The sequence below is a fragment of the Pleuronectes platessa genome, chromosome 7, assembly GCF_947347685.1.
Source record: "Pleuronectes platessa chromosome 7, fPlePla1.1, whole genome shotgun sequence".
NCBI classification, from domain to species: domain Eukaryota; kingdom Metazoa; phylum Chordata; class Actinopteri; order Pleuronectiformes; family Pleuronectidae; genus Pleuronectes; species Pleuronectes platessa.
In genome coordinates this window covers 20,447,212-20,469,651 of record NC_070632.1, presented here as the reverse complement: position 1 = coordinate 20,469,651, position 22,440 = coordinate 20,447,212, and the positions used below count along the sequence as shown (strand labels likewise).

The following is a 22,440-nucleotide window of genomic DNA, read 5'->3' as shown; positions in this document are numbered from 1 at the left end:
CTGTGTGCAAAAGAGAAGGATGATACAAAGCCTGAAATGCCGGGTGATTTCACTCATGATGGAAGTTGAGTGGCGATAACAGGAAGTCCTTTCTCTCCAGAGGAAACCGAGGGTTGTTGCTGTAGAAGCAGCTGACCCCGTGGCTTCTGTCGGGAAGGAATGCATGCAGAGCAGACAGACAGAGAGATAAACAGGAGCTCATACAGTAGAGAGGATCACCCCCCCCCCCCCCCCCCCCCAGTGCACACACACACACAAGCTGGCTCTCCCTCCCTCTCTCTCTCACCCACTTACTCAGTATCGTTTCATCTCTCTCTCTCTCCCTCTCCCTCTCTCCCTCTCAGTCGCCGTGCTTAGACGGATGGGGATACACTGCCAAGGAGGACTCTGGTGCAAGAAGAGTGTGTTTCTTTCCCTCTCTTCCGCCTGGCTTCCCTCATGAGCCGCTCGTTCCAGCCCCCGGTCCCGAGGATGAGGAGGATCTATTTGTGAGGAAGACGCAGCAAAGGAGGAGAGAACAAGGAGCAACAGGGTGGTGAATTTATCCGATCAGGAGTGAGCGAGAAGATCTTTTTCTTCTTCTCCAGGCTCGACCAAGGTTAGTGAGGAAAAGCACTTATCTCTAAAACAAACACTGTTGTTATTGGTTCACCCTCTGATCTTTACTTTGTTATGTCTGACAATACATTTTCCACTCCAAGCCTTTCATATGCATGTGCTTTACATCCCTAAGTGTGTATTAGGGCTTAAATGGAATATCCTCGTGGAGTAGTCCTCTTTAATTGAGAGCAGCTTCTTTCTAAAAATTTCTCACAAACGCCCTTATTTACATTTTACAGATATTTATTTTCATGCAGTACGTAGGTTGGTGAAGTTTTACTCAACAGTACTGTGTGATTTCTCAAAGGTACAGTGTGGTTCTCAGGTGAAGTCTCTTCCTTGGAGAGGTAGCAGAGAGGGAGCCGCAGGAAAAGGACACCTCGCTCTCATCGCCGCTCCTCAGCCGTCACTTTACACAGGAGGCAATTAAGCAGGATTGGCAGCCGGCGCTGCTGGTAACTTGGAAACAGGCGTGTGGGAGACGCATGGTGGCACATGATGGGAAATAGGGAGAGAGGAGAAGAGGAGAAAGGAGATTCCCTTTGTTCATTCACACAAAAGCCTGCTCCTCTGTGAGCAGTCCTCCTCTCACCGTCGGCTCTGTGTGAAAACTGGCCCTGGGGCAGCAGTTGTGATCTTTTTATGATTTTTGCACGACAGTGAACATTGTTCAAATGTGTGTGTGGAGGTGTGTGTGCAGGGAAAGTGTGTTTGCTGGCTGCATGTGTGTTCATGCGCGCACATGGACAGAACCCTCCAGAGTCTCTCTGGCGTAGTGGAGGTAGGGAGTCTCTGAGGTGAGCCGTCATATTTAATTACCACAAGAAGAAGAAATAATTCACACTCAAAACCACCCAGACAAGAAAAATTAATAAAAACCTCATGGCCCCCTTTTCAAATACTGTGAATCTTGGATGAGCACCTCTGTAATTGTTGTGTTAAACAAGCTCCCGGAGGACTCTGCTTTTGTTCAGGTTTTATTTATTTACAGAATGTGAAAAATCCCCCTTTGAAACCAGTAAAGACCCATTCTGCTCATTATGTGACACAAAGCCTCCTCGCAGTCATTTTTCAGCACGGATAAGAAACGAGTGCCTGGAGACGTGGAGGTCTGCAGTGTCAACACAGGGGGAGGCATGGAGGGGCAATTATTCTGGACATTGTGTGTTGAGTGATGTGTCATGAGCCTGAGCCTTAACGTCCATTAATTTCAGTGACGGTGAAGTGGGTTGTGTTTACACAGATACTCCAAAAGTGAAGGTTTTGCTTTTAAAAAGAACCGTTCACAGGCAGAGTTGTGCCGCAAGTGTCCTTCCTTTGTGTTGAGTCTGTACTTTACGTGTGTGTTTGTCACATAATGACAGTCACTTCCATCGGAGTGAACAAACATAAAGGTCAGGAGAGTTGGGCTGTGGCCATCAGTCATCACCAGAGGACTGTTTCCTGTGTCACCTTGTGTCAGGCACACACACGCACGCCCACACACACTCACACACACACACACACACACACAGAGCGGCAGGGACAGTTATGTTGAGTCTATCAATGCCTCACTGACTTTACTGACTAGGAGGAGTCATTGACATTGAGAGCCTGTTAAAGTCTGCTTGCTGCTTGCTGCAGACTTAACACACACATACAGTGTGCATACCCCCCCCCCCCCCAGGTATATGCAAAAATACACACATGCATGCACAATAGCAGAATGACACACACAGCAAGTCTATGGCACACATTGACACCAGGGGAGGCGGAGCGGCGAGAGGCGTCGTGACCGGTGGCTTGGCAGAGGCCCTCAAGGTGAAAATTTAGAGCGAGCAGCATTTCACATTCAGAACAGATGATCAGACTGGTGTTGAAACTGCAAAGTAGCTGGCGGCACACGATGCAGACGATTCTATGGCGGGGGAAGAGTTTTGGTGCCTGAATCAGTCAGAGGAGCAGAGCTGAAATTAATACAACAGTGGTTATCAGCATCTCAAGGATGTTGGTTCTTATCACGCTCCGCACAACCCCAAAGATATCAAAATAAATGGTAACCGCTACACTGAGTAGCATTTTCTGTTCAACTGCCATCACAGTAAACCTAATCCAGCCACATATCTAGACATGTCAGGGTGCAGAGAGAAGAGGTTATTTAGGAGTGAGACCAAACAGGACGTGTTTTCAGAGACTATCTTTGGTCATGGTGAGACTGAAGTGTGTCTCTGGTTTATCACCCCAACACAAGAGAGTTTTCAGCGGGAAGTCGAACATTTTGTCAGCCAGATAACCTTACATTTCTAAATTCCTTTCAATATGTAAATAAATAAACCCCCAAAAAGAAAGTTTTTGGTGCCATTCTACCAAATCTTTTTGAGACATATAATACAAAAGGAAAAAATATAAGGGTCTTTATCATAATTAACATAATCTACTATTATTTTTAACTCTTAATAACTCTTATGTAAACGTTTTTATTGGACCCTCACCCACTGAAATCAACATATTCAGAATTTGCATTGAAGAATCAAAAGTGAGAACAAGACATTCAAACACTAAGTGAACATTACAAACACAAGAAAAGCACACAGGTCAGAGGAGAATAAAAGAAAGTGAGCAAACGTGGTTTTGTGCGTCACCTCTGCTGTAGAGTCAACTGAAGAAAAATCACATTGTGATTAGCTTGACGGATCTTGTGATATGATACAAGATGTCAGTGGGGGAATTTTTAAAATCTTATTTTCTTCTCCTTACAAAACTTGATGTGTGTGGGCTCCTGGAGTTTTGCAGAACTTCTTTATAGACAGAAAGAGAATAGGACTTGGAGAAAAGTCATCAAAACAACAGGACGCCCAGATTCTAAAATATGTATGTTGCTTGATTTAAATAATTGGCTGGACTTTTTTTTTCAGCACAGATTAAAAACAAAAATACACAAAAAAAGGCAAATAACCTAATAATATACAGTGCAGGGGGAGGCAGAAAACCTAATGGGCTTATTTTAAAGTTTCTACCCTAAATGTTATTCAACTTTCACAAAATAAGAAAATACAAAATGATCACGCAGAAAATAATGTGACTATCTATGAAAGTCAGTAATTGAACAGGAACCTCAATTGTGAGTGTGAATGTTACCTCAAATGTACCTCCGACAGCTTTAGAAGACATTGATAGAACAAAATATATAATAAATAAAATGAATACAGAATAAACAGCCAGTTTGAAAGGCCATGGTTGAGCGGCTGTGTGCTCTTTTATTCTCTCGCTGCATCTGAAAACAGATCTGAAAACAGAGATTTGTTGCATTTCAAAAATCAACAGAAAAGCCTAAAGTGCAGCACAGAGATACTGTACGTCTCTTTGCACATCCACCACAAAGGCTCATGTTTTTCCTTGTGAGCTCACTCATCCCATCGTCTACTGTAACCGCTTCAGTTCCTCCATTGTACATCAGTGCTGTAGCCATTAGAGGCAGGGAACCAGCACTTTGTCCCATTATCCCGTCGATGCTAAATAGGAGTGGCACACTTTGTCGCGGTAACTCTATGCATCCTGACCCCTTTGGGCATAGCTGCAACACTTCTGCTCTCAACTGCCTAACAAGCCAAAACAAAAACATGGCTGCACTTTTTACCCTCCGCCCGCTTCGACTGTTTTCATGATATCTAAACGTCAATGAGTCGAGGTGCATTTATTTTCACCCTCCTCCTCCTCCTCCTCCTCCTCCTCCTCCTCAACACGTGCACGTTCATGGCTTTGAGCATCGCTGCTGTGATTTTGCGGGTGTTTATAAGCGTCTGGGAAACATTTCCTCCTTTAGCACAGCTCCTGAAATGAGAGGAACACGCTGTTTAAATTCATGCACAAGTTCACCCAGTGGCTGCTTTGAATATTAATGTATTGTTTGCTCTGTGTATGCATGTGAATCTCTGGTCAACACTAAGGGAAGAAAAACTACATTGATTCATGCTCTTGTGAGGCTTTTGTCGTATTGACCCAGCTGAAACAGCCAAATCATGCATGAGCGATGTTCACAAAGCGGAAAAAATGTGTTCTTTGGGGAAAATATTTACTGGAGTGGCACTCTCATGCAAATTAGTATCTATGTTTTTTTTTTTGACCACACAGAAATCATGAGCTCCATCTATACACTGTCCTCCTCCCACTGTATTGAATTTCTTGAACACTTGTTAAAAACCTTAACTGGGGGAGAAGGTCCAGGGTCATTTCTCAACGGACAAACTGCTCAGAGAATCAATTTAATATTGACATGCTGTATTGACATTTACATCTTTATGTGTGACCTCACTCTGTGTCATTTCTCATTATTTGGTGTGCCTGCCATCTGACCTTTGACCTCAGCAGCTGAGTCACATTGCTTCCTCCTTGACCCATGTGTAACCTCCAGTTGACTAATTGCCCTGCATCGTCTCAAAGATCGGTGTTGACCGATCAACCCAATCATTGTTTTAAAAGTACAAATGTATACAATATTTTCTAAAAGAGACATAAAACTGCTATTATTAATAATCTCCACTAGAATTTGAAATATAGTTCTGATAGTTTGAAACATAGACTGTGTACAAATATTCTCTGACGACTTCTTTGACTTTTCAGTTGAGTCCTTGTCCCTCTGGAGTAGACAGGAATTATGACCTAGACCTCAGCCATCCACCAGGTGGCGATCAAGACGATTTGGCTTCACTTTTGGGGAGCATTCATGTCGGCCATCTTTTCATAACGTTTAGGGTTGAAATTTAGCTAATTAATATGACTTCATAGTGACTGATGCAAAGGTCAATGGGATCTAACAGGTTAAGATCAGTGCCCACTGTACATGACAGCTTTCAGCTTGAGGTAATCAAAGGATAAGACCGACTCTGTGTCTTTGTAGAGCGGCTGGTGCTGATTCGTCTCGTAAAAGAGCAACAGAACTGGAAAACGGTATAATCAAAGACACACAGCTCTTGATTTCATCTGTGGTATAAGAAGCAAATACTGCTTATTGAAGGTGCCACGTTGGATTCCTGATGCCTCAACAGAGTCTCAAAAAGCACACGGTCCATTAAGTTCTCTGCTGACCTAGCATTACAAAGTTGTAAAAATGACTGTATAATGTATACTTTAGAATTGCTTCAGAGTTAAAAAAAAAATACTGAAAGAGGCCAAATGAGAAAGAACAAGCCGTACACCTACAAATCCTACAAGACGGACTGTTTATAAAGATGGGCAAAAGGACTGCTCCCCAAAGGTGAAGTCAAAGAGTCTTAAACGCCCCCTGTTGGCTGGCTGCATTATAGTTCATCAACCCGACCTCCTCTATGTTTGTGGATGGAACACAGTTTAAACGAAATAGTCAAAGTACATGACAAATCTATTTCTCTCAAAAATGGGTTTTGTACTTTTAGGAAGTTCTCATCACACTGAAGTATTTTCAAGTGTTAATATTTCCAGTAAGATTAGTTTTAATTTGTCATTTGATTCATTAAAAAACTGGGTGAAATGTCATGATTGACAGACAAGACTTACTCACAATTGTTCGAGCATATGTATCGGTGGGATCTTGATATCGCAGCTTCATCCCTGAGCGCAGCTACGTCTTTGGCGCAAGATAGCTGCATTCGTGTGTGGGGTGTTTTGGCTCCATCTTTTAATACAGTCTGTACTGACAGACTAGACTAGACTGTATTTAAAGATGGAACAACATTTTTTAACAACAAACGTAGTAGGTCACACATTTGTCTGACCTCCCTGACCCGAGATGCAGGGGGAGTGGACGAAGGGTTAAAGCACTGGGGGTTCATTTCTGAGCCTGAGACGCAGCAGAGCCCCTGTCACTTTAGCTCAGCCTTGCTATGTAGAGAAAAAGCTTTTATCACCAGATAAGAGCAGCATGTTGAGGTAACTGCTTAAATGCATCTGCAATGTCAATAAGAATTGGCAAGTTAAAGGACCCAAGGAGCAGCTGAGAATGTATCATCTAGACGAGCATGTAAGATGCTCACTTTATTCTTTAAATTCATTTTTTTTAGGTTATAAGGAACATCTCTGTTCTGTGTTTACGTTGTGTGTGGGGTATTTTTTTCCTGGATGGATGATGAATGAAAAAAGCTGTCTGAACAGGGGAGTTGATTCTTGATGTTCAGAAACAGTAAATACAAAAAAGCCTACTTTCAAAGGTCCTCTTACAAGCGTTCTGAGTTTTCAGCCATACTTCATAGTTTTAATTTAATGAATATAAATGAAATGTAAAATCCCGCTCAAATTTCTCAGCATAGAATTTCATACGAGACTGTGAGATACAGGTACAAAAAATTGATAAAGCAAGAGGACTGTGGAGGAGATCTTTTCCATTGCATTTGTTTGTTATTCAGTTAGATGACTCTACTTCGAGCTATTCTAGTCAATCTATTTATTGATTAGAAGTTCAGCAGGTAAATCAAAATCCTGTGCTTACAGCCTTTGAATTTTTTTGGACTTTCTCAGTTTCTTATGAGAGAATATTTACAAGGACTGTTGTTCGATAAAATAACTTAAGAGCTAATCACCTTGGAAGCGTGACAAATTGGGATGGATATTTGTCACGTTTTTGAATTGTTTGACCAAGAAGCATCGAAACCAAAACAAAAAGACAGATAAAGAGGACAATTGTTAGTGGCAGCCTTATTATCTTCTTTTCCTTCTTACCTAATTACAATAAATGGACTTGTTCGTGGAGGCAGGAGAAGCATGAACGCAGGTGAAAGTTGTCTGCGTCAATAGGAGATTGAGCTCTTGTCTCCTTAAGTCAGCCGCCACTGAGCCAGAGGCTTCACATATTCAGAAATTCACATTATAGGGGTTGTGAACTCATGCTCTGTATATACGTATGAACATTAGTCTGTATTGTAGAAACATATATGTGCTCATTACGCTGAGAGATAATGTGCTATATAAAGCCTCACCATAATCCATGAGTCATTACGGCCTAAATGACTATAATTTTTTATTCACCACGTAATGTAATGGCTTACTATAATCCCTCTCTCCAATAATAACTAATCATTTAAATAGACACATTAATCACGTCCACATATTATCAGTGAATAACAGCAGGTAACTCTGCCCGTTGTTCATTTCGATAATAAAAAAAATTCATTCCACAGTCACAGATATATCGGCTCAATGGGACCTTTTTTTACTGGAGACTTCACAGCACTTAGCACAAAGTTGGAATATTAGAGCTCAGAGTTGAACTCACTGGCATTCAGGGAGAATTTGAGTACATAATAGGAAGTTATTATTCACGGCGAATCTGCCAAAAAAAAAGCGCACACCACGGTGAGTTCACTCTCCGTGGGTCAAAACCAGAACAGCCTCATTAAAGAGGTGCAATCCCACCATGACAGCCAGTCAACCAACGCTCTTGTAATGATCGCTGTAACGCATGCACAAACAGTTCCTTGCAATTTTTACGTTTTTTTCTAACAGGCCATATAAACCGGCTGCCATAACACCATTAGCGTTTGGATGTGGTGCAGTGTTTGATCATTATCCGACCCCATCTTAGGTATTCTTGGCAGTGCGCAGTGAAGTTGTGACCTCTGCTCTCTCTGACCCTCTGAGACCTCTTGAAACCTCCTGAGACCTTTTAGGTGTGTGAGAGCTCTGCAGGTCTCCACGGTGTATCGCTCATGGCTATTTCCGGACTATGCTGCTTGGGGTTTTTGTCTGGAGTGTCAAACCTCTCAGGACAGGAGTGTTCCGGGAGGTTATCTGAAGGTTAACGCATCTCACACACTGAATTAAGAGCTTCTATTGATCTTTTTTGGCAGACATGGACAGCTACTTATCAGGATCAGGGTCATTCAGTTTAATCCAGTATGTAATGAGTTATATCCTCAGGATGCATACTGTACACCTGACTGAATATTGATCATAATTGGGCAGCATGTTTTCCCGATATCTCCGGGTAAGATTTCCTCTGCGTAAGACAAGCAGCTTAGGTTAACTGGAAACTTAATTATTCCCTGTAGGAGTGAATGGTTGTTTACCCTGTGATATGCTGGCAAACTGTCCAGGATGCACTCTGCCTATCACCGATATTGACTGGGAGTGGCTCCTGCCCTGCCCACAACCCTCAGTAGAATAAGCAGTATCGATTATCATATGAATTATCACAAGATAAAGTTAGGATAGAGTTTATATTCTCTTTTATTCAGATCTGTCATCCTTTGTTTAGGGGGTTTTCTGCAGCAGTTTCCATTGCTTCCTTTTAAAGCTGGCAAAACTATAAAACTATTTAAAAGATAAATCATCCTGTGCATACAGATTATGATCTAACAGAAGAGTTCAACGAATCTAAAATGTGTCATTATTTCTTTAGCAATCTCTTGCAAGTATGAAGGAATAGAGTGTACAGACAAACAATTTAACGTCCATCATTCACTTTGTCCCTGTTTTGGAGTCACAAGCAGTTTGAGTTCTTGTTACATATTTTCTTTGCAATGCACTTTATACAACAAACTTTAACATATATGCTGCACTTCCGATTGTTCAGATATTTTATTTCTGTCTTGTTTGTTGTGGTGGGGAACACACAACGTTATATTTTTGCACTTCTGGTGCAGTGTTGCCTCAGTTTCTGTGCAAACCTAGAATATTAATACAGGCCATGGGGGAGACAACAAAGACTACTAACCTGCTGCGATGAGCGATGTGCTGTGAGATGCAGTTTTGTCATGCATCACTGTCCGATGTCTTGATTTTCTCTTTCTTTATATTTGAAATTCCCACCAGGCTATTTGTCTTCTGTTAGAAGCTATTTAAATCCAGGGTCAGGCCGATGATGACAGCCAACATTTCCAAGAGAACCCAACTAAGCCCAGAGAGGGAGGGGTGTTAAAGCAAATCCAAACAAACACTTCCTACTTGTGTCTGGGAGACACTGTCATGTCTGTCTGCATCACAGACACCGTGCAGTCCATGGGATTAGCCTCCTAGACCCTGGAGCTAAAGAAGTCCAGCTATTCTGCATGAGTCCCTGTCCCGCTATACCAAAGTGCAGATGTGTTGACAGATGAGGACCTGTGCAGCCTGCAGGCAGCTCAGGCTTTTAATGTTTTGGGCGCTGCTGTGGAACAATTCCTGGAAGGATTCCTGTGGCCTTGAAAGTGACTTAGCTTTGACAGCTCCTGTCTCTCTTTGACATTAAGCAGTCAAATTCACCAAAAACACCCAACCCACCTATCCGCTGGATCCAAGACTGAGTGGTAGAGACGCTGCTCAGGGACAGCAGGCTCCAAAGACAAGCAGGGCAGCCACTCATTCCTACTTTATATTGGTTATAAATCTGTCAACTTTGTATTGGTCAATCAAACAATTATTTAATTCATAAAATGATATACAATTGTAACAATCATCCATTACAATTTCCCAAATCCTAGTGTATCATCTTTAATTTGTTTGTTTTGTCTGATCAGCAGTCTAATTGCTAAAGATATTACACATCCAGAACAGGTTACCAAAGAAGCTCGTACTGAGATTTTTCAAAATTGTATTTCAGTCGCAAACTAATCCTGGATTCAGTGTTTTTATTTGACACCCTATCTTGAAGCAACTCTGAACTAATTATTTGACTTTTATTTATTAATTTGACAAACAGTTTTTTTTAGGTGGCTGCAGAAACAAAACTACACAACACAAAATAATCTTTGGCAGATTTTTCATTTACCTTGAAATTCATCTTGTCAGCCCTTGTGTGGTCTGGCACTCAGGTTGGGAACCACCAGTGACAACTGGACAAACTAAATGAAAAATACAATCAAACCTGATACAATCAAAGGATCCATAATTACCAGATGGCCCTTTTGGTTAAACTGTTTTATCAAATTGGTATATCAAATAATATCGATATACAGAAAAGAGCAGCTAATCTTAACATTCGCTTAAATCAGCTTGAAAACTTGAACTTGATTAATAAATGGTCAAAATTGTCAAATTCAACAATTTTGACAAATTTTGATTTATCAACTGATACCTTAGTTACCAGTAAAAATAGAGAAAATAAGTAGAAACAGCTTTTTTTTCCTACTGTTTAACTAATGTTTTATTAATACATTCATATCCTCTAGGATGTGGAAAGGATCATTTAGCATTAGTATGCTGGATTCATTTATACTGCATCACACGATCTTTGCTCTGTAGATCTGCATTATGTTCGAAATCTTATCCCCCAGCTCACTTTGAGATCTTGACTGTATAATGAATTTGACTTATTAGACTCCAGTAGCTGTCTCATTAGCTGTCTCTCACTCACTGCATGCATATATTTATTGCCAAGAAGTAATTACTAATGAAAGAATTGTACCATTAAATTTCCATTAGGTCAAGAATAGACCTTTTACAATCTACAATACATGATACAAACATCTGGGGTGTGTTAGTGCATTATAATAATCTTTAGAGTATACCAGTATATCCTCAGTGTGACAATGGACTCAGCAGGTCCTGAGGAAGATCCTTAAAAATAACCTACAAAGGGTTTAAAAACATAAACGTGAAATATATCGTTGGATCCATGGGGGGTTCTCTGAGACATACTCCTATAATTTTACGGCCTGCTTTTTGGGATATCAAAATTGATGATGAATTACCGGTGTGAGACAAAGAGAAGGAAGAGGCACGATGGTTTCCATCAACACGACAGCTCCCAGCAGGTAGAAGCACGGGGAGCCTGCTTCCCATCCAGCTTGATTACAGCCCTTCTCTCATCTCCTGCTCATGTTAAGTTAACAAACCACTACAAGTCCAAGGCAGAAACAGACCACCCATACAGGGAGGCCTCCGCCACGCACAATAGCCCGGCTCGTCATGCTGCCATATTTGCCAAACTCTCGAACAACAAGCTCTATGGCAACCCCGCTGTGTAATTCTCTGTTGTCTTTATTTAGAACCGTGCTCACGTGCATTCACCTCAACACACGGTGAGCGCTAATTACTACACGTTACAGCCTCTTCTGTGGTGTAAAAATCTCAGGCGATATCAAGCCACGAGACCAAAGCATGTTGCTGCTCCTGCCTCTGGGCTCTCTTCAGGTTATTTGATCTGGAGAATGTATTCAGGGGACTGATTATATAAATGAAGGAGGAAACCCCCGATCAGTCAAATGTGTGTTTCGGTTCTGCAGCTCTGCTCCCAGTATCGCAGCACAAGTGAACAGGCAGTCATGTAAAAATAAATAAAACATCACAAACAGATATTTAGTTTTGATTTAATTGGCGGTTATGCGCTTGAATCATCAATTTGATTATTTTTACAATGTTCAGATTTTTTTTTACAAATAATTGATCATTTAAGATTTTCTAAAAGATATTTAAAATACCTGCAACTTACCCTTTTGTCTTCATAGACCAGACTCTACGGGCAACTGGTAAACAACTGTTTATATAAAACCTTTCAGGGCAACAAATAAATATGTGTAATCATCATGGGATACATTTCCTTCTTCCAGCCTGTCAGTGCTAAACACAGCAAATCCAATTTAAATCAGCATCATGCAGCCCTGCATTAAAGAGAGAGCCTGGGGTTAGAGCTGGCACTGAGGGCCCATAATAACAGTGTATATAGAATAAATCTTTTTCACAAGTGTAACCTGTGGTCAAACCAAAAGAAATAAATCTAGAGGCAAACAGAAAGAAGATTAGCAAGCTCACTGCAAATACAATGTAAAATATCTTGATTTGCTAATTGTTTTAGTCAGATCGTTTAGAGTTTAAGAATTTGAATCATATCTGGGGAGAAAATGAGTGTTCGTTCAAGGGATTAATGTGCAGGACAATATGTGTGCCTGTGTTTATCAGTTAGATAAGAAGGAGACTAATGAGCGCTGTTGTTGTTGTTCAGAGTCTGTGGCTTTTGTTCTGCTCGGCAGGGCTGATCATTGCATCTGACTATCATGGAAAAAATACTGATTTATGCAAATATGGCAAATATGGCAAGTTATCTATGTATACAGGGACCAAACAGTCGATTTTTAAGATAAGTTAACGCAACACCAGGGGGCGCCATCAAGAATACAAAAAACATTAACTTAGTGATTTATTTTCTTAAAAGAAAACAAAGGACAAATGACATGATTCACTAGTTATCACTAGAACAAATCTCTGAAAGACAACTTTCAAAGCAAAATGACTTAATTGAATCACAGATTGATGATGTGTCTCCACTTCCTCCTACTATCCAGAAATAAACCCCAAACATCCTGGATAAGAACGAGGTTGAGATGATTTGGCGTTATGAAGAGTAGTCATTTCGTCAATGGTGATATTCAGTCTGTGGTCGTCATTGTCTGAATTGGTAGCATGATTTGCAGTGGAGCTCTACTCACTGGTTACTGATAGTTGTAAATACTGCTGTAAATACCTAACTGAAGTCTGATTGAATCTGAGTTAAACATTGTGCCAGATGAACGGTGATGTTAAAGGGAAAAAAAGGGAAAATCATAGTCAGTGACCTCCGAGTTGAGATTTGCACCTCTAATGCTGTTGCTGGCTGAAATTACATGCGACTTTAATGTAGTCTTTGTCACGTGGTATCCACAACTCTACCTGTGACACATGCCATAAAACACAATGTGACCAACCTCAGCCATCTCCGATTGCCTCAGGCTGCCGCTCTGAACTCAGTGAGTATTGTGTGGCACACATTTCACTCCTCCGAGCCAACTATGATCATTATATCACAGCTTTGAACCGTCCAACACGCGCGCATGTGCTAATGGAGCACAGTAGGGCTTTTGAGTGAATCTCTAATGTCATCAAAAGTGAATGAAGCCCAATTTATTATGATGACAGTCAAAGGAAGCATCAGCTAGACTCAGGGCTTATTGCAGCAGAATACTGATTAGTATTGTGATGCATTCCCATCAGCAGACCCAGATATCAGATGCAGTCATTTTGCTGGTGTGCAATCATCCCTCGTGTGAAGTGGGAAGTCTCATCTCTAAACTTTGCTTCACTCCGCATGCTCACAGACTTATGTGTTTTAGTGTGATTGATATAGCACATTAACATGGATTAAGAGCCATTGAGCGTGGCAGTAAGAGTGTGGTTGTGTTCTGTGAGGAAAAGCCAGACCTAATAACGAGGCACAGGGGGTGCATAAACATCCATCAAGATCCGAATCCCCGAGGGGGGGGGGGGGGCCGAGGGCATAAAGAAAACACAACCATTAAGGGCAAACTGTACGTTACATCAGGACTTTGGCTGAGTTACAGCTCACATTGTTATCGTTGACAAAATAAAAAGAAAGTGATGTTGAACTTGTAGTTTTAAATTGTGATGGCTTCAAGACTGCTGTGATTAATCGGCGCAACGTTCTAAATAAATGCGTAATTTATTTTCTTTTATAACAAAAGTTTTTATTTTATACCACCACCTTTTTCCTGCGTCAGTTGTTTAGACTCCAGGCTTTGTTGGCTCCAGTCAATGCTCCAGTTTTAGAAAAGGGCATCGTGTCACTGGCCCGGCTTCGGTCAAAGAACACACAGCAAAGGGCAATGAGTCATCGTGAGCTATTACGATTGAGCAATACAAACAGTGGAAGGAAAAAAAGGCGATATGGCTAATTGGATAGCATTTAGTTTTTCCCTTACATTTAGGTATGGCAGAAATAAATTGAAATGTTGAATAAAATTGGTATTTCTTTGAACATTCTGTCTAACATTGTTAAATAAAAAATGATAATGTAAGAGTCAACAACTATAAAACAGAGGTTCTTTTCCATCATTTTGATGGTTTAATTAAGAATTGTTACATATTATATGTAGTTTTTTTAATTGTCAATATGATCTTTTAAATCATTTAGATTAATCAACAAATTGATGGTTAGCATTTGCTAAATCAAAATCAATACATCAATATCAGGCTAATTAACAATTGCAACATTTGACATATCATTATATAAGTTGATTGAGGTTATCATAATGCAGTCAGAAAGATCTACACCAATCACATGAATGATCTATTTCACCATACTGGGAGAAATAAAAGATAAAACTCAGACCAAAGGTCCCGAATAGATCATTTGAAAAACAAAGTTAAGCTGAAGAAAGTTGTAATGTGGAGTTTGTGCAGACCTGAAAGCCTCTCACATTCGTGTCTCCAGCTGCGATGTGGATAAAAGTGTGCTGTTCGATTCACAGCGGTTGCTTCAGTAATTGGGCACTTCATGTTTCCACCCTCTCCTGGGCAACATCACTGAGTAACATGTTAAACAGTCTCTGCGTTCTCTCACCCCGGGAGTGTGTCAATATTTTAGATATTTTCTCTCGTAACCTTTACATTCACACCGAGCTGTCATGGTCTTTATGTATATTTTAGTTTGATCGAAGATGTAAACACAAAGGAAGTAGACCATCCATCTGTGTTGAATGCATGCAGCTGGGCAGTATGTTCTATTTTCAGAGCACACACTGTGTGCCGTGCCCCGTGTGTGCACGTCTGTGTATTTACAGTACATGTTCTGCTTGGCAACCATCAGCCTCATTACACAAACCCCTTCACACTTACTTGTTTCCCCGCAAACAACTCAGACACAGTGTTGAAGTGAACCTTGCCCTTTTATAGCCTGCACAGCACAGCTCCGGGAGTAATGTGACAGTGATGCTACTTCGCGTAAAAAAAATTGCTGCGCAATGAAGAATTAATGTACATGAAACCCCTGTAAGAAAACAACAGCTGCAGGGGGAGAGGAGTTGGCTCGTGGGGAGATTTGAGAGTATGGGAATCCCTTGTCATTCTGCTCATGTTGTCATCTGACTGTACTGCGACGCTCTCACCAGAAGTGAAAAGAGTGGGAGAAAAAAATATATAAAATGCCACTCTAACAAGTCTCCTGGGACCTCAGCCGCCTGGCTTTCTAAAGAGGGAACAGCTTGTCTGATATAAAATGCTCTGAAAGACTCGCAACAGAAACAGCCCGCTGTGCACCTCGTACATGTTCTGTCCATAGTGACGGTTTTATCTATTGGATTGTTCATGTGCAAACATCAGCCTGCACTGTTACATAAGAAACATGGCAACAAGTAGGAGCTGGAACAAGCACAATAACACTAACTAGCATCGTCACTGACAAGACAACGGGATTCTCTGAGGTGTTTGCACTACTTCAGTTTCTTCCATTACATTTCTGTTTATCCACCAGACCATAATTAAACAGGCACATTCTTTTCAGGAAAGCTTGACTACATATTTATAACTGTAGCTGGAAGCTGCAGCTCAAACAGGGTGAAGACACAGGGGTGTTCAGTTCGTGTGGAGAGACGGTAGAGGTCTTCACAACTCTCTAGGCACTTCTAGGAAACAGAAGCTCATTGTGTCGTTGTGGGTCTCATGTCAGAATATGTGTAACACTCCAAAGATGCTGGCTCGGATCACATGATGATTCTTGATTAACCACTAGACAGAACATAGGGGTTTTATGTGAGGACCAATGTGTTTTGTGAACTGCTGTGTTTGGTTCTGATGGATCATTCTCTTCATTAAATTTCTCCACAGGTCCAGATCTAATCAAGTCCAAAATCTAAAGCTTGCGGAGAACCCTAATTCACAGACCTGCATCACGTGTATGTTTGTGCAGCGTTATGAAATGACAGCTATACTTTCTGTGTGCATCAGCCAGGCATGCAGTTTGTCTGCTTTTCCAGGGGGTGAGGTTAAGCTCTTATTCTAACTCATGGAATATGTCAACCACAAAATGACTTTATTAAATGTCTGGACAGCCGTCCGACCCATTTCAATAACACTTTACCACTATTAAAAACCAATTTGAGAACCCTCAACCATTACATATTTGATATTATGAAATATAAAAAAAGAATTTTTGCAAGTTGACTTTGCAGGAGCCAACGCAATCTCGATGAGTTCTAAATATCAGGCAGGAAAAACACTTCCCATGTGTTCGTATCACAGATCGATTTTCGGAAACGTTTCTTAGAAATTTAATCAGAGGTTGATGATGCAACGTTAAGCTGGACATCATCCAATGCTCTTTTCCGTTCACCCTCTCGACCCTTGTTGTTGCTTTATATATGGTTCCTGCTCTGCTGTGTGCTCCTTCATAATTCAGGACTTGAGTTCTGTAATACTTTGCATGCTGCTCCCACACAGAAGATGTTCACGTTCCTTTGCACATACAGCACACGCCTCTAAAGCCCACGATGGCCTCAGATCACTAGTTGAAAATGAATCATGTCATGAATATGAGTAGTGCAGGTTTAATGGTTTGGAGCAGTGAATGCTTTTTTCAGGGCTGAAATGTGAAGACAAGATAATTTCTACACTATTCCCACTCCCTCCAGCTTCAGCCATGTTCCTCTTTGATACGTGGCTGACACTAATTCAATTAAATGCAAATGCTTCACTGACAAAGTTAGCAGGACATTAGCATAAACATCCTCTTAAACGTATGCAGGGACAGGGAGCGTTTATGTATAATTTCCTCTGGTCCTTTTTGTATAATAAATCAGACTTGGACATGAACAGCAGTTCTCTGAGTTTCCCTGGCAACCCTTACATCGTTTTATCAGTACTGTAGTCTCGGCCATTACATTACTGATGGAATAAATTTGCCAAACAACAGAAACAAGCGTGGCAAAGCAAAATGTGCCCCCGCCCCATTAATCTCACTTAGCATCAGTGTGTGTGTGGTGGGGGGGCAGCAGAGGCTCAAACTGAAACCAAACAGTGATACTCAGGAGGAAGAGGGAGAATTCATCATGTCCTACAAGGCGTCGTTTACAAGTGCTGCTCCTCAGCAGTTCCTCAATTTAAACTCTCCAAACTTTGCTGAAGGTGCAACTTCTGTGTGATTAATTCAATATCTGGTAAACAACACTTCCTCAGGCGCACCATACATTAAGTGGGTTTATTCGATTTTTTGCTTCCAAGCATAGATACAAGTAAAACATCTACTGGCTATTATATGTTGTTTAAATCTCAAAATAGGATAAAGGGATTTTAAGCTTAAAACATTCATAAAACAAAGTGATTCATAAAATAAATACGTTTGTCCGTTCTTTGCTTTGTCTGTATTGTGTGGAAGTTCTGAAATGACGCTTCAGTGAGCATTTTGTGTTCTTACAGAGAAATGTAGTCAAAAGGGAAACTTTGCATTATCAGGGCTGCAACCAACAATAACACTTTATTTTATGGGACTCCAATATTGTATTATGCTTTCTGGAAATACCTGTGCATTATATTATAATACAAATAACTATAATTAACGGTACATTAAATAATTTTTTCTAAAACTATGAAACTAAACTTATCAATTACAGACTCCTGAAATAAAGCCCACCACAATTATTCATTTTATCAATTCATTTCTGACTCAATTACAGAGCAACTGTTTGACTCATTAAATATATACGTTGAAATAGTGAAAAAAGCAAAGCAGCAAATTGTATTAATAGACAAATTGTAACTTGATGTTGTATAGTATATTTGATTAAAACCAGTCAACTGGGAATGAAGGAATTGTTTCATCTCATGGAATTATGATTCCTTATTATTGCCACTATCATTCATTATAACATGCACTTATAAGATGTGGCCTGCACTGATTAATACCTGCCTGTCCTGATCAATATGTCCATAAAATGTGTGTATATGTATACTGTATATATAAATGATGACGTTCAGTTGAAATTTACCTCGTCAAACCATTTTATCACAATAATCAATGTGTATATATAAGTGCAAACTTTTCTCTTATCAAATACAGAGAAACTTTATTCACTACACAAATTAACAACACTACATAATAGCCCCAATGTTGTCAAACTGACCATTCTAATTAAAACTAATGCCCAAGCCTTTCTGTTATGCAAACCAAAGGGACAGCTTTCAGATGCATTCGGGGCCCTCGCTGTCAGACAAGCTGCCCGCACAGTGGGGCGGAACTCCCAGAAAAGTCCAAATTAGATAACTTAATCTTCTATCTATCTGCTTGTCTTGTTCCCATCAGGAGTCCTGACTCCCAGGAACAGCAGCCATGTGAGCGGAGCTGTCCGCGAGCAGATGATGCCCACATCCAGCTAAAACCCAGCAGCTCCCCCCTTCCCTCTTGCTCCTGCACCCTCCCTCCTTCCCACATGAGGACAAGAAGATGACTATCACCAGCCGGCAGTCCTTCAATGTCCTGACGGTCATTTTCCTGCTGCTGTCCACTGCAGGTCTGTACAGTTGCTTATCAGTGAGTCTGCCTGTCTGGACCATCAAATGTTGTTTTTCTTGGTTATAGGAGCCTCCGGAAGCTCAGATACGAGTCAGGGTGAGCTCATATTAGACATGCTACGAGCGGTTTCTACATACTCTCAAAATGTGAGTGTCAGTCAGTTACTGAGTGAGTCACTGGTGAACTAATGAACTAAAAACAGGAAGCGACCCCAAAAGACAGCGTTCTATGGAAAGAAGGAGATCCATGTTGACATCTGATGGCCAGAAGTTAAATCAGACACACTTAACATCAAGGGACTTCGAGACATTTACTGCCAGGAAGAAATAGTGAACTTGGCAGGAAAAGCTCTGAACCTGAGGGGGATCTCTAAATGAGTTCGGTGGAGAACTGGGAAACGAGCACATCACAACCCGAAAGGTACAAACAGAAAGTCCCTGCTAACACACACACTGTCCCTGAGATATGGTGTTTATATTATGCAAGAGGGTGAAGATGACAGCTCAAGTTTGAAAAGGAGAAAATAAAGCACCAGGAAGAGGATTTAGAGTTGGAGGGAGAAAAGAACAGTTCCAGCGTCGGGTTAAACAGCACATTCATAATAACCAGCAGAGTGAAAGTGACGTTAAAGACGACCACATGAAAGATTAACTTAACACCCTGTCCAAGCTTGAAAGGTCGTCCTTCATTCAAGCCAAGCGAAACATTGATCTCTTTTCAAATAACAACTCCTGATGAGAGTTATGTAACTGTGGTGCTGTGAATTCTGGGTGACGGCCAGAGAAGAGATGTAATACCCTGGATTTCTACCATCTTTGGTTGTCAGGAACTACAGGCAGAGAAGTGTGTGTGTGTGGGGGGGGGAATTTAATGAGACACCCTCATTAAATTACAATGATATACAAAAAGAGAATAGCAGAAAATCCTTAGGTTTGAGAAGCTTGAATTATTGTTAATGTCTCAGTAAGTTGATGGTTTTCAATACTTTTTATTTCTTGGTGCTTCATTTGCTCACTCACTCTCGGTTGATGCCCATATTTAGACATTTCTCATGTATTGTACTAACAACAAAATTGTACACAATAAAATATTTTTCATCAGAAAGATACATTTTACCGGTCACAAAAAACCCAGCACCGAACACAAATAACTGAACACTAAATGAATAATAAATACATCATCATCCATGTCACAGAGCAATGTCCTATTGATATGATGTGTGCACTGACTGATGTTCTGATGCTATGTGTCGCTGGCTGCACTCTGAGCTGGAGCCATAGCTCTTTTCAGACCACAGGTTGCAAACAAGAGCAAAGCTGTTTACTATATCCTAAATTTCAAGAGGTGTTAATAAAATTAAGCAGGCAGATTTTGGTTCATTTGCGAAACCGGAGAGTTTCCCTAAACTATTTTCTTTAACCTTTGGCCTTTAATTTAACAATGTGAGTCAATGTTCCAAAGTGTATAAGTGCGTAAAGGCAGTTTGAAATCCATTTTAGCTTAACAGTGGAAAAGAAAAGGGTTAAAGGTTCTAAAAATAATCTTGGGGGTGTTTTGGGCCTAATATTATCAGAATACCAGGTTCCATTCCCTTTAAAAGTCAGGTGTAAATGCATTGTAATGGACGTGGGTGCTAAGATGGGGAAAAGTACATTTGCTATTTAAAGATCATGGATGCTGCATTGGAAAATGTGTCAGTCAGAAACTAGCAAAGACACTTATGTTTATTGACGAAAGGGGGAGATAAATCTAGGCGATGCATTGCACTGCATGTAAGACAGTGCCCGTCAAGTCGATGACTTATCCAGTTCACTTAGAACAATGCTGACCTCCTCTTTAGGTGTGAGGATTTACAGTTCGAATAACATGAGCTGTTGCAGAACCATGTCACTGATTCACCAATATGTAAGGCAAATACAAAGCTCAATCAAAGTCTTCTTTTACTAAATAAGCCGTCCTTTACTTCTAATCATACAGCTTCCTTCAGTACGCCTTCATTCTACCCCTCCTCTGCTAAAGGGAAGATGGGCAGCCACACCAAGCTCATTATAACCTGAGAGATCCCTTTGCCTTTCAAATGCTGACCTGTCGGAAATTAATGAAACGACGTCTATCATCCGCCAGCGTGTCTAGATCCTTCCTCCTGACAATTACTGACTGGTTTTCTACATCTCAATCTTTGTCCTCCCCAACACTGCAGCTCTCTCAGCTCATTACCGGGTGTGTGAGCCCTACTCTGACCACAAGGGGCGCTACCACTTTGGCTTTCACTGCCCGCGCCTGTCAGACAATAAGACCTACATGTTCTGCTGCCACCACAACAACACGGCCTTCAAATACTGCTGCAACGAGAGCGAGTTCCAGATGGTCATGCAGATCAACCTCACCACCACCTCAGATGGATACGCACACAAGTAAGTAACACTCTGCTGCCAGTATAACCCAGTCTGACTCATTTACACTTTCTAACTTCCCTGTTAACCACCGGATTTGTCTCAGTCTCATTTAAGATGTTGGTTTTAGTTGGATTTCTGTTTTTGGAAAAAATTGAAATCTAAGGTGCAGACAAACAGGGTATTTCCTTCTCACCACAGGTGGCCGCACAGCTGTGAATAGGCTACTAGGAAGAGGTCATTATATTCCAGGCATATACCGGATGACCTCCTCTGTGACTTCATTATGTCCTATCAGGCCCTCTGGTGCCCCACACAATTTATCCAAACGTATTGGTTTAATAACAAGTCATGTTGCAATTTTTTTTGTTGCAAGAAAAATAAATTCTAGCTGAATGGTTAGGACGCATACCACATGGGCTCAAATTCCCTGAGCAGCAAGTCCCCTGATTGATTTCCCTCCGGATGGACAATCTGCTGCATGTCATTCCCCATGCTCTCATTTCCTGACGTCTCCACTGTAACCACAGAGGCATAAAATACTGAAACGATTGCAAAAGTAAAAGAAGGAAGAAAACATTGCGTTGCTGCAGAGGATTAAGGGAAAAAAGTAGCTTGTGGTGAATCGTGATAGAATGATAGGATAGAACAGGCAGTTTCAGAGAAGTGACGCCTCCTCGGATCAGATGAAGTCTGCAGACTCACAAACAGTTTCCCTCCATCCACAGTATCACTGCCATTGACACCACTTGCTTCTTGCTCAGAGACTTTCGTTGACATTGATCTCCACCTTCGAAAAGCATTAACATGCAGCACGGAGAGGAGCAGAGGCTGAGAGCGGGACGCCTCCACACGGTAGCTCACAAAGGCAGGTGTTAAGTGTTGGTTATTATGTGAAGTACCACCATGAGTGTGTCATAGAGATTCACACAATAAATACAGGTGCACTTATACAGTATTATTAATAGTAAACTATAAGGTGGCAAGAAACGTCAATATATTCACTATGTGCAGGTTTGTCTGAGTGAAAGACAAAGAAAAACAAGCCTCTCGATCGCTGGGAGCTCTCAATGGGAGGTTGGGGTGACAAAACCACAGCTCTTTGTACAAATGCCTTCCCAGCAGGCCTCTGTCTGGGACGGTTCACACTGCCCTGCAGCCGGTCATGATATTTCATTTTCGTGTCAGATGGCCTGTTGGGCCGCTCTTTGATCCGAGCTCAGCGGAAGATGGAGAGCAGGTTTGATG

General features: G+C 41.1%; 1 protein-coding gene across 2 annotated transcripts in view; it reads left to right on the top strand.

Annotated features, from left to right (window-relative positions):
• Window positions 1-253: 253 nt before the first annotated feature.
• The window catches only part of shisal1b (shisa like 1b), a 35,013-nt gene continuing 12,826 nt past the window's right edge, over window positions 254-22,440 (top strand). For both annotated transcript variants that reach the window (XM_053427303.1, XM_053427302.1), the window contains exons 1-3: window positions 254-598; window positions 18,590-18,797; window positions 21,000-21,213. In XM_053427303.1, coding sequence (XP_053283278.1) covers window positions 18,731-18,797; window positions 21,000-21,213 — 281 coding nt within the window. In that variant the 5' untranslated portion in view covers window positions 254-598; window positions 18,590-18,730. The remainder of the gene's footprint in view (window positions 599-18,589; window positions 18,798-20,999; window positions 21,214-22,440) is intronic.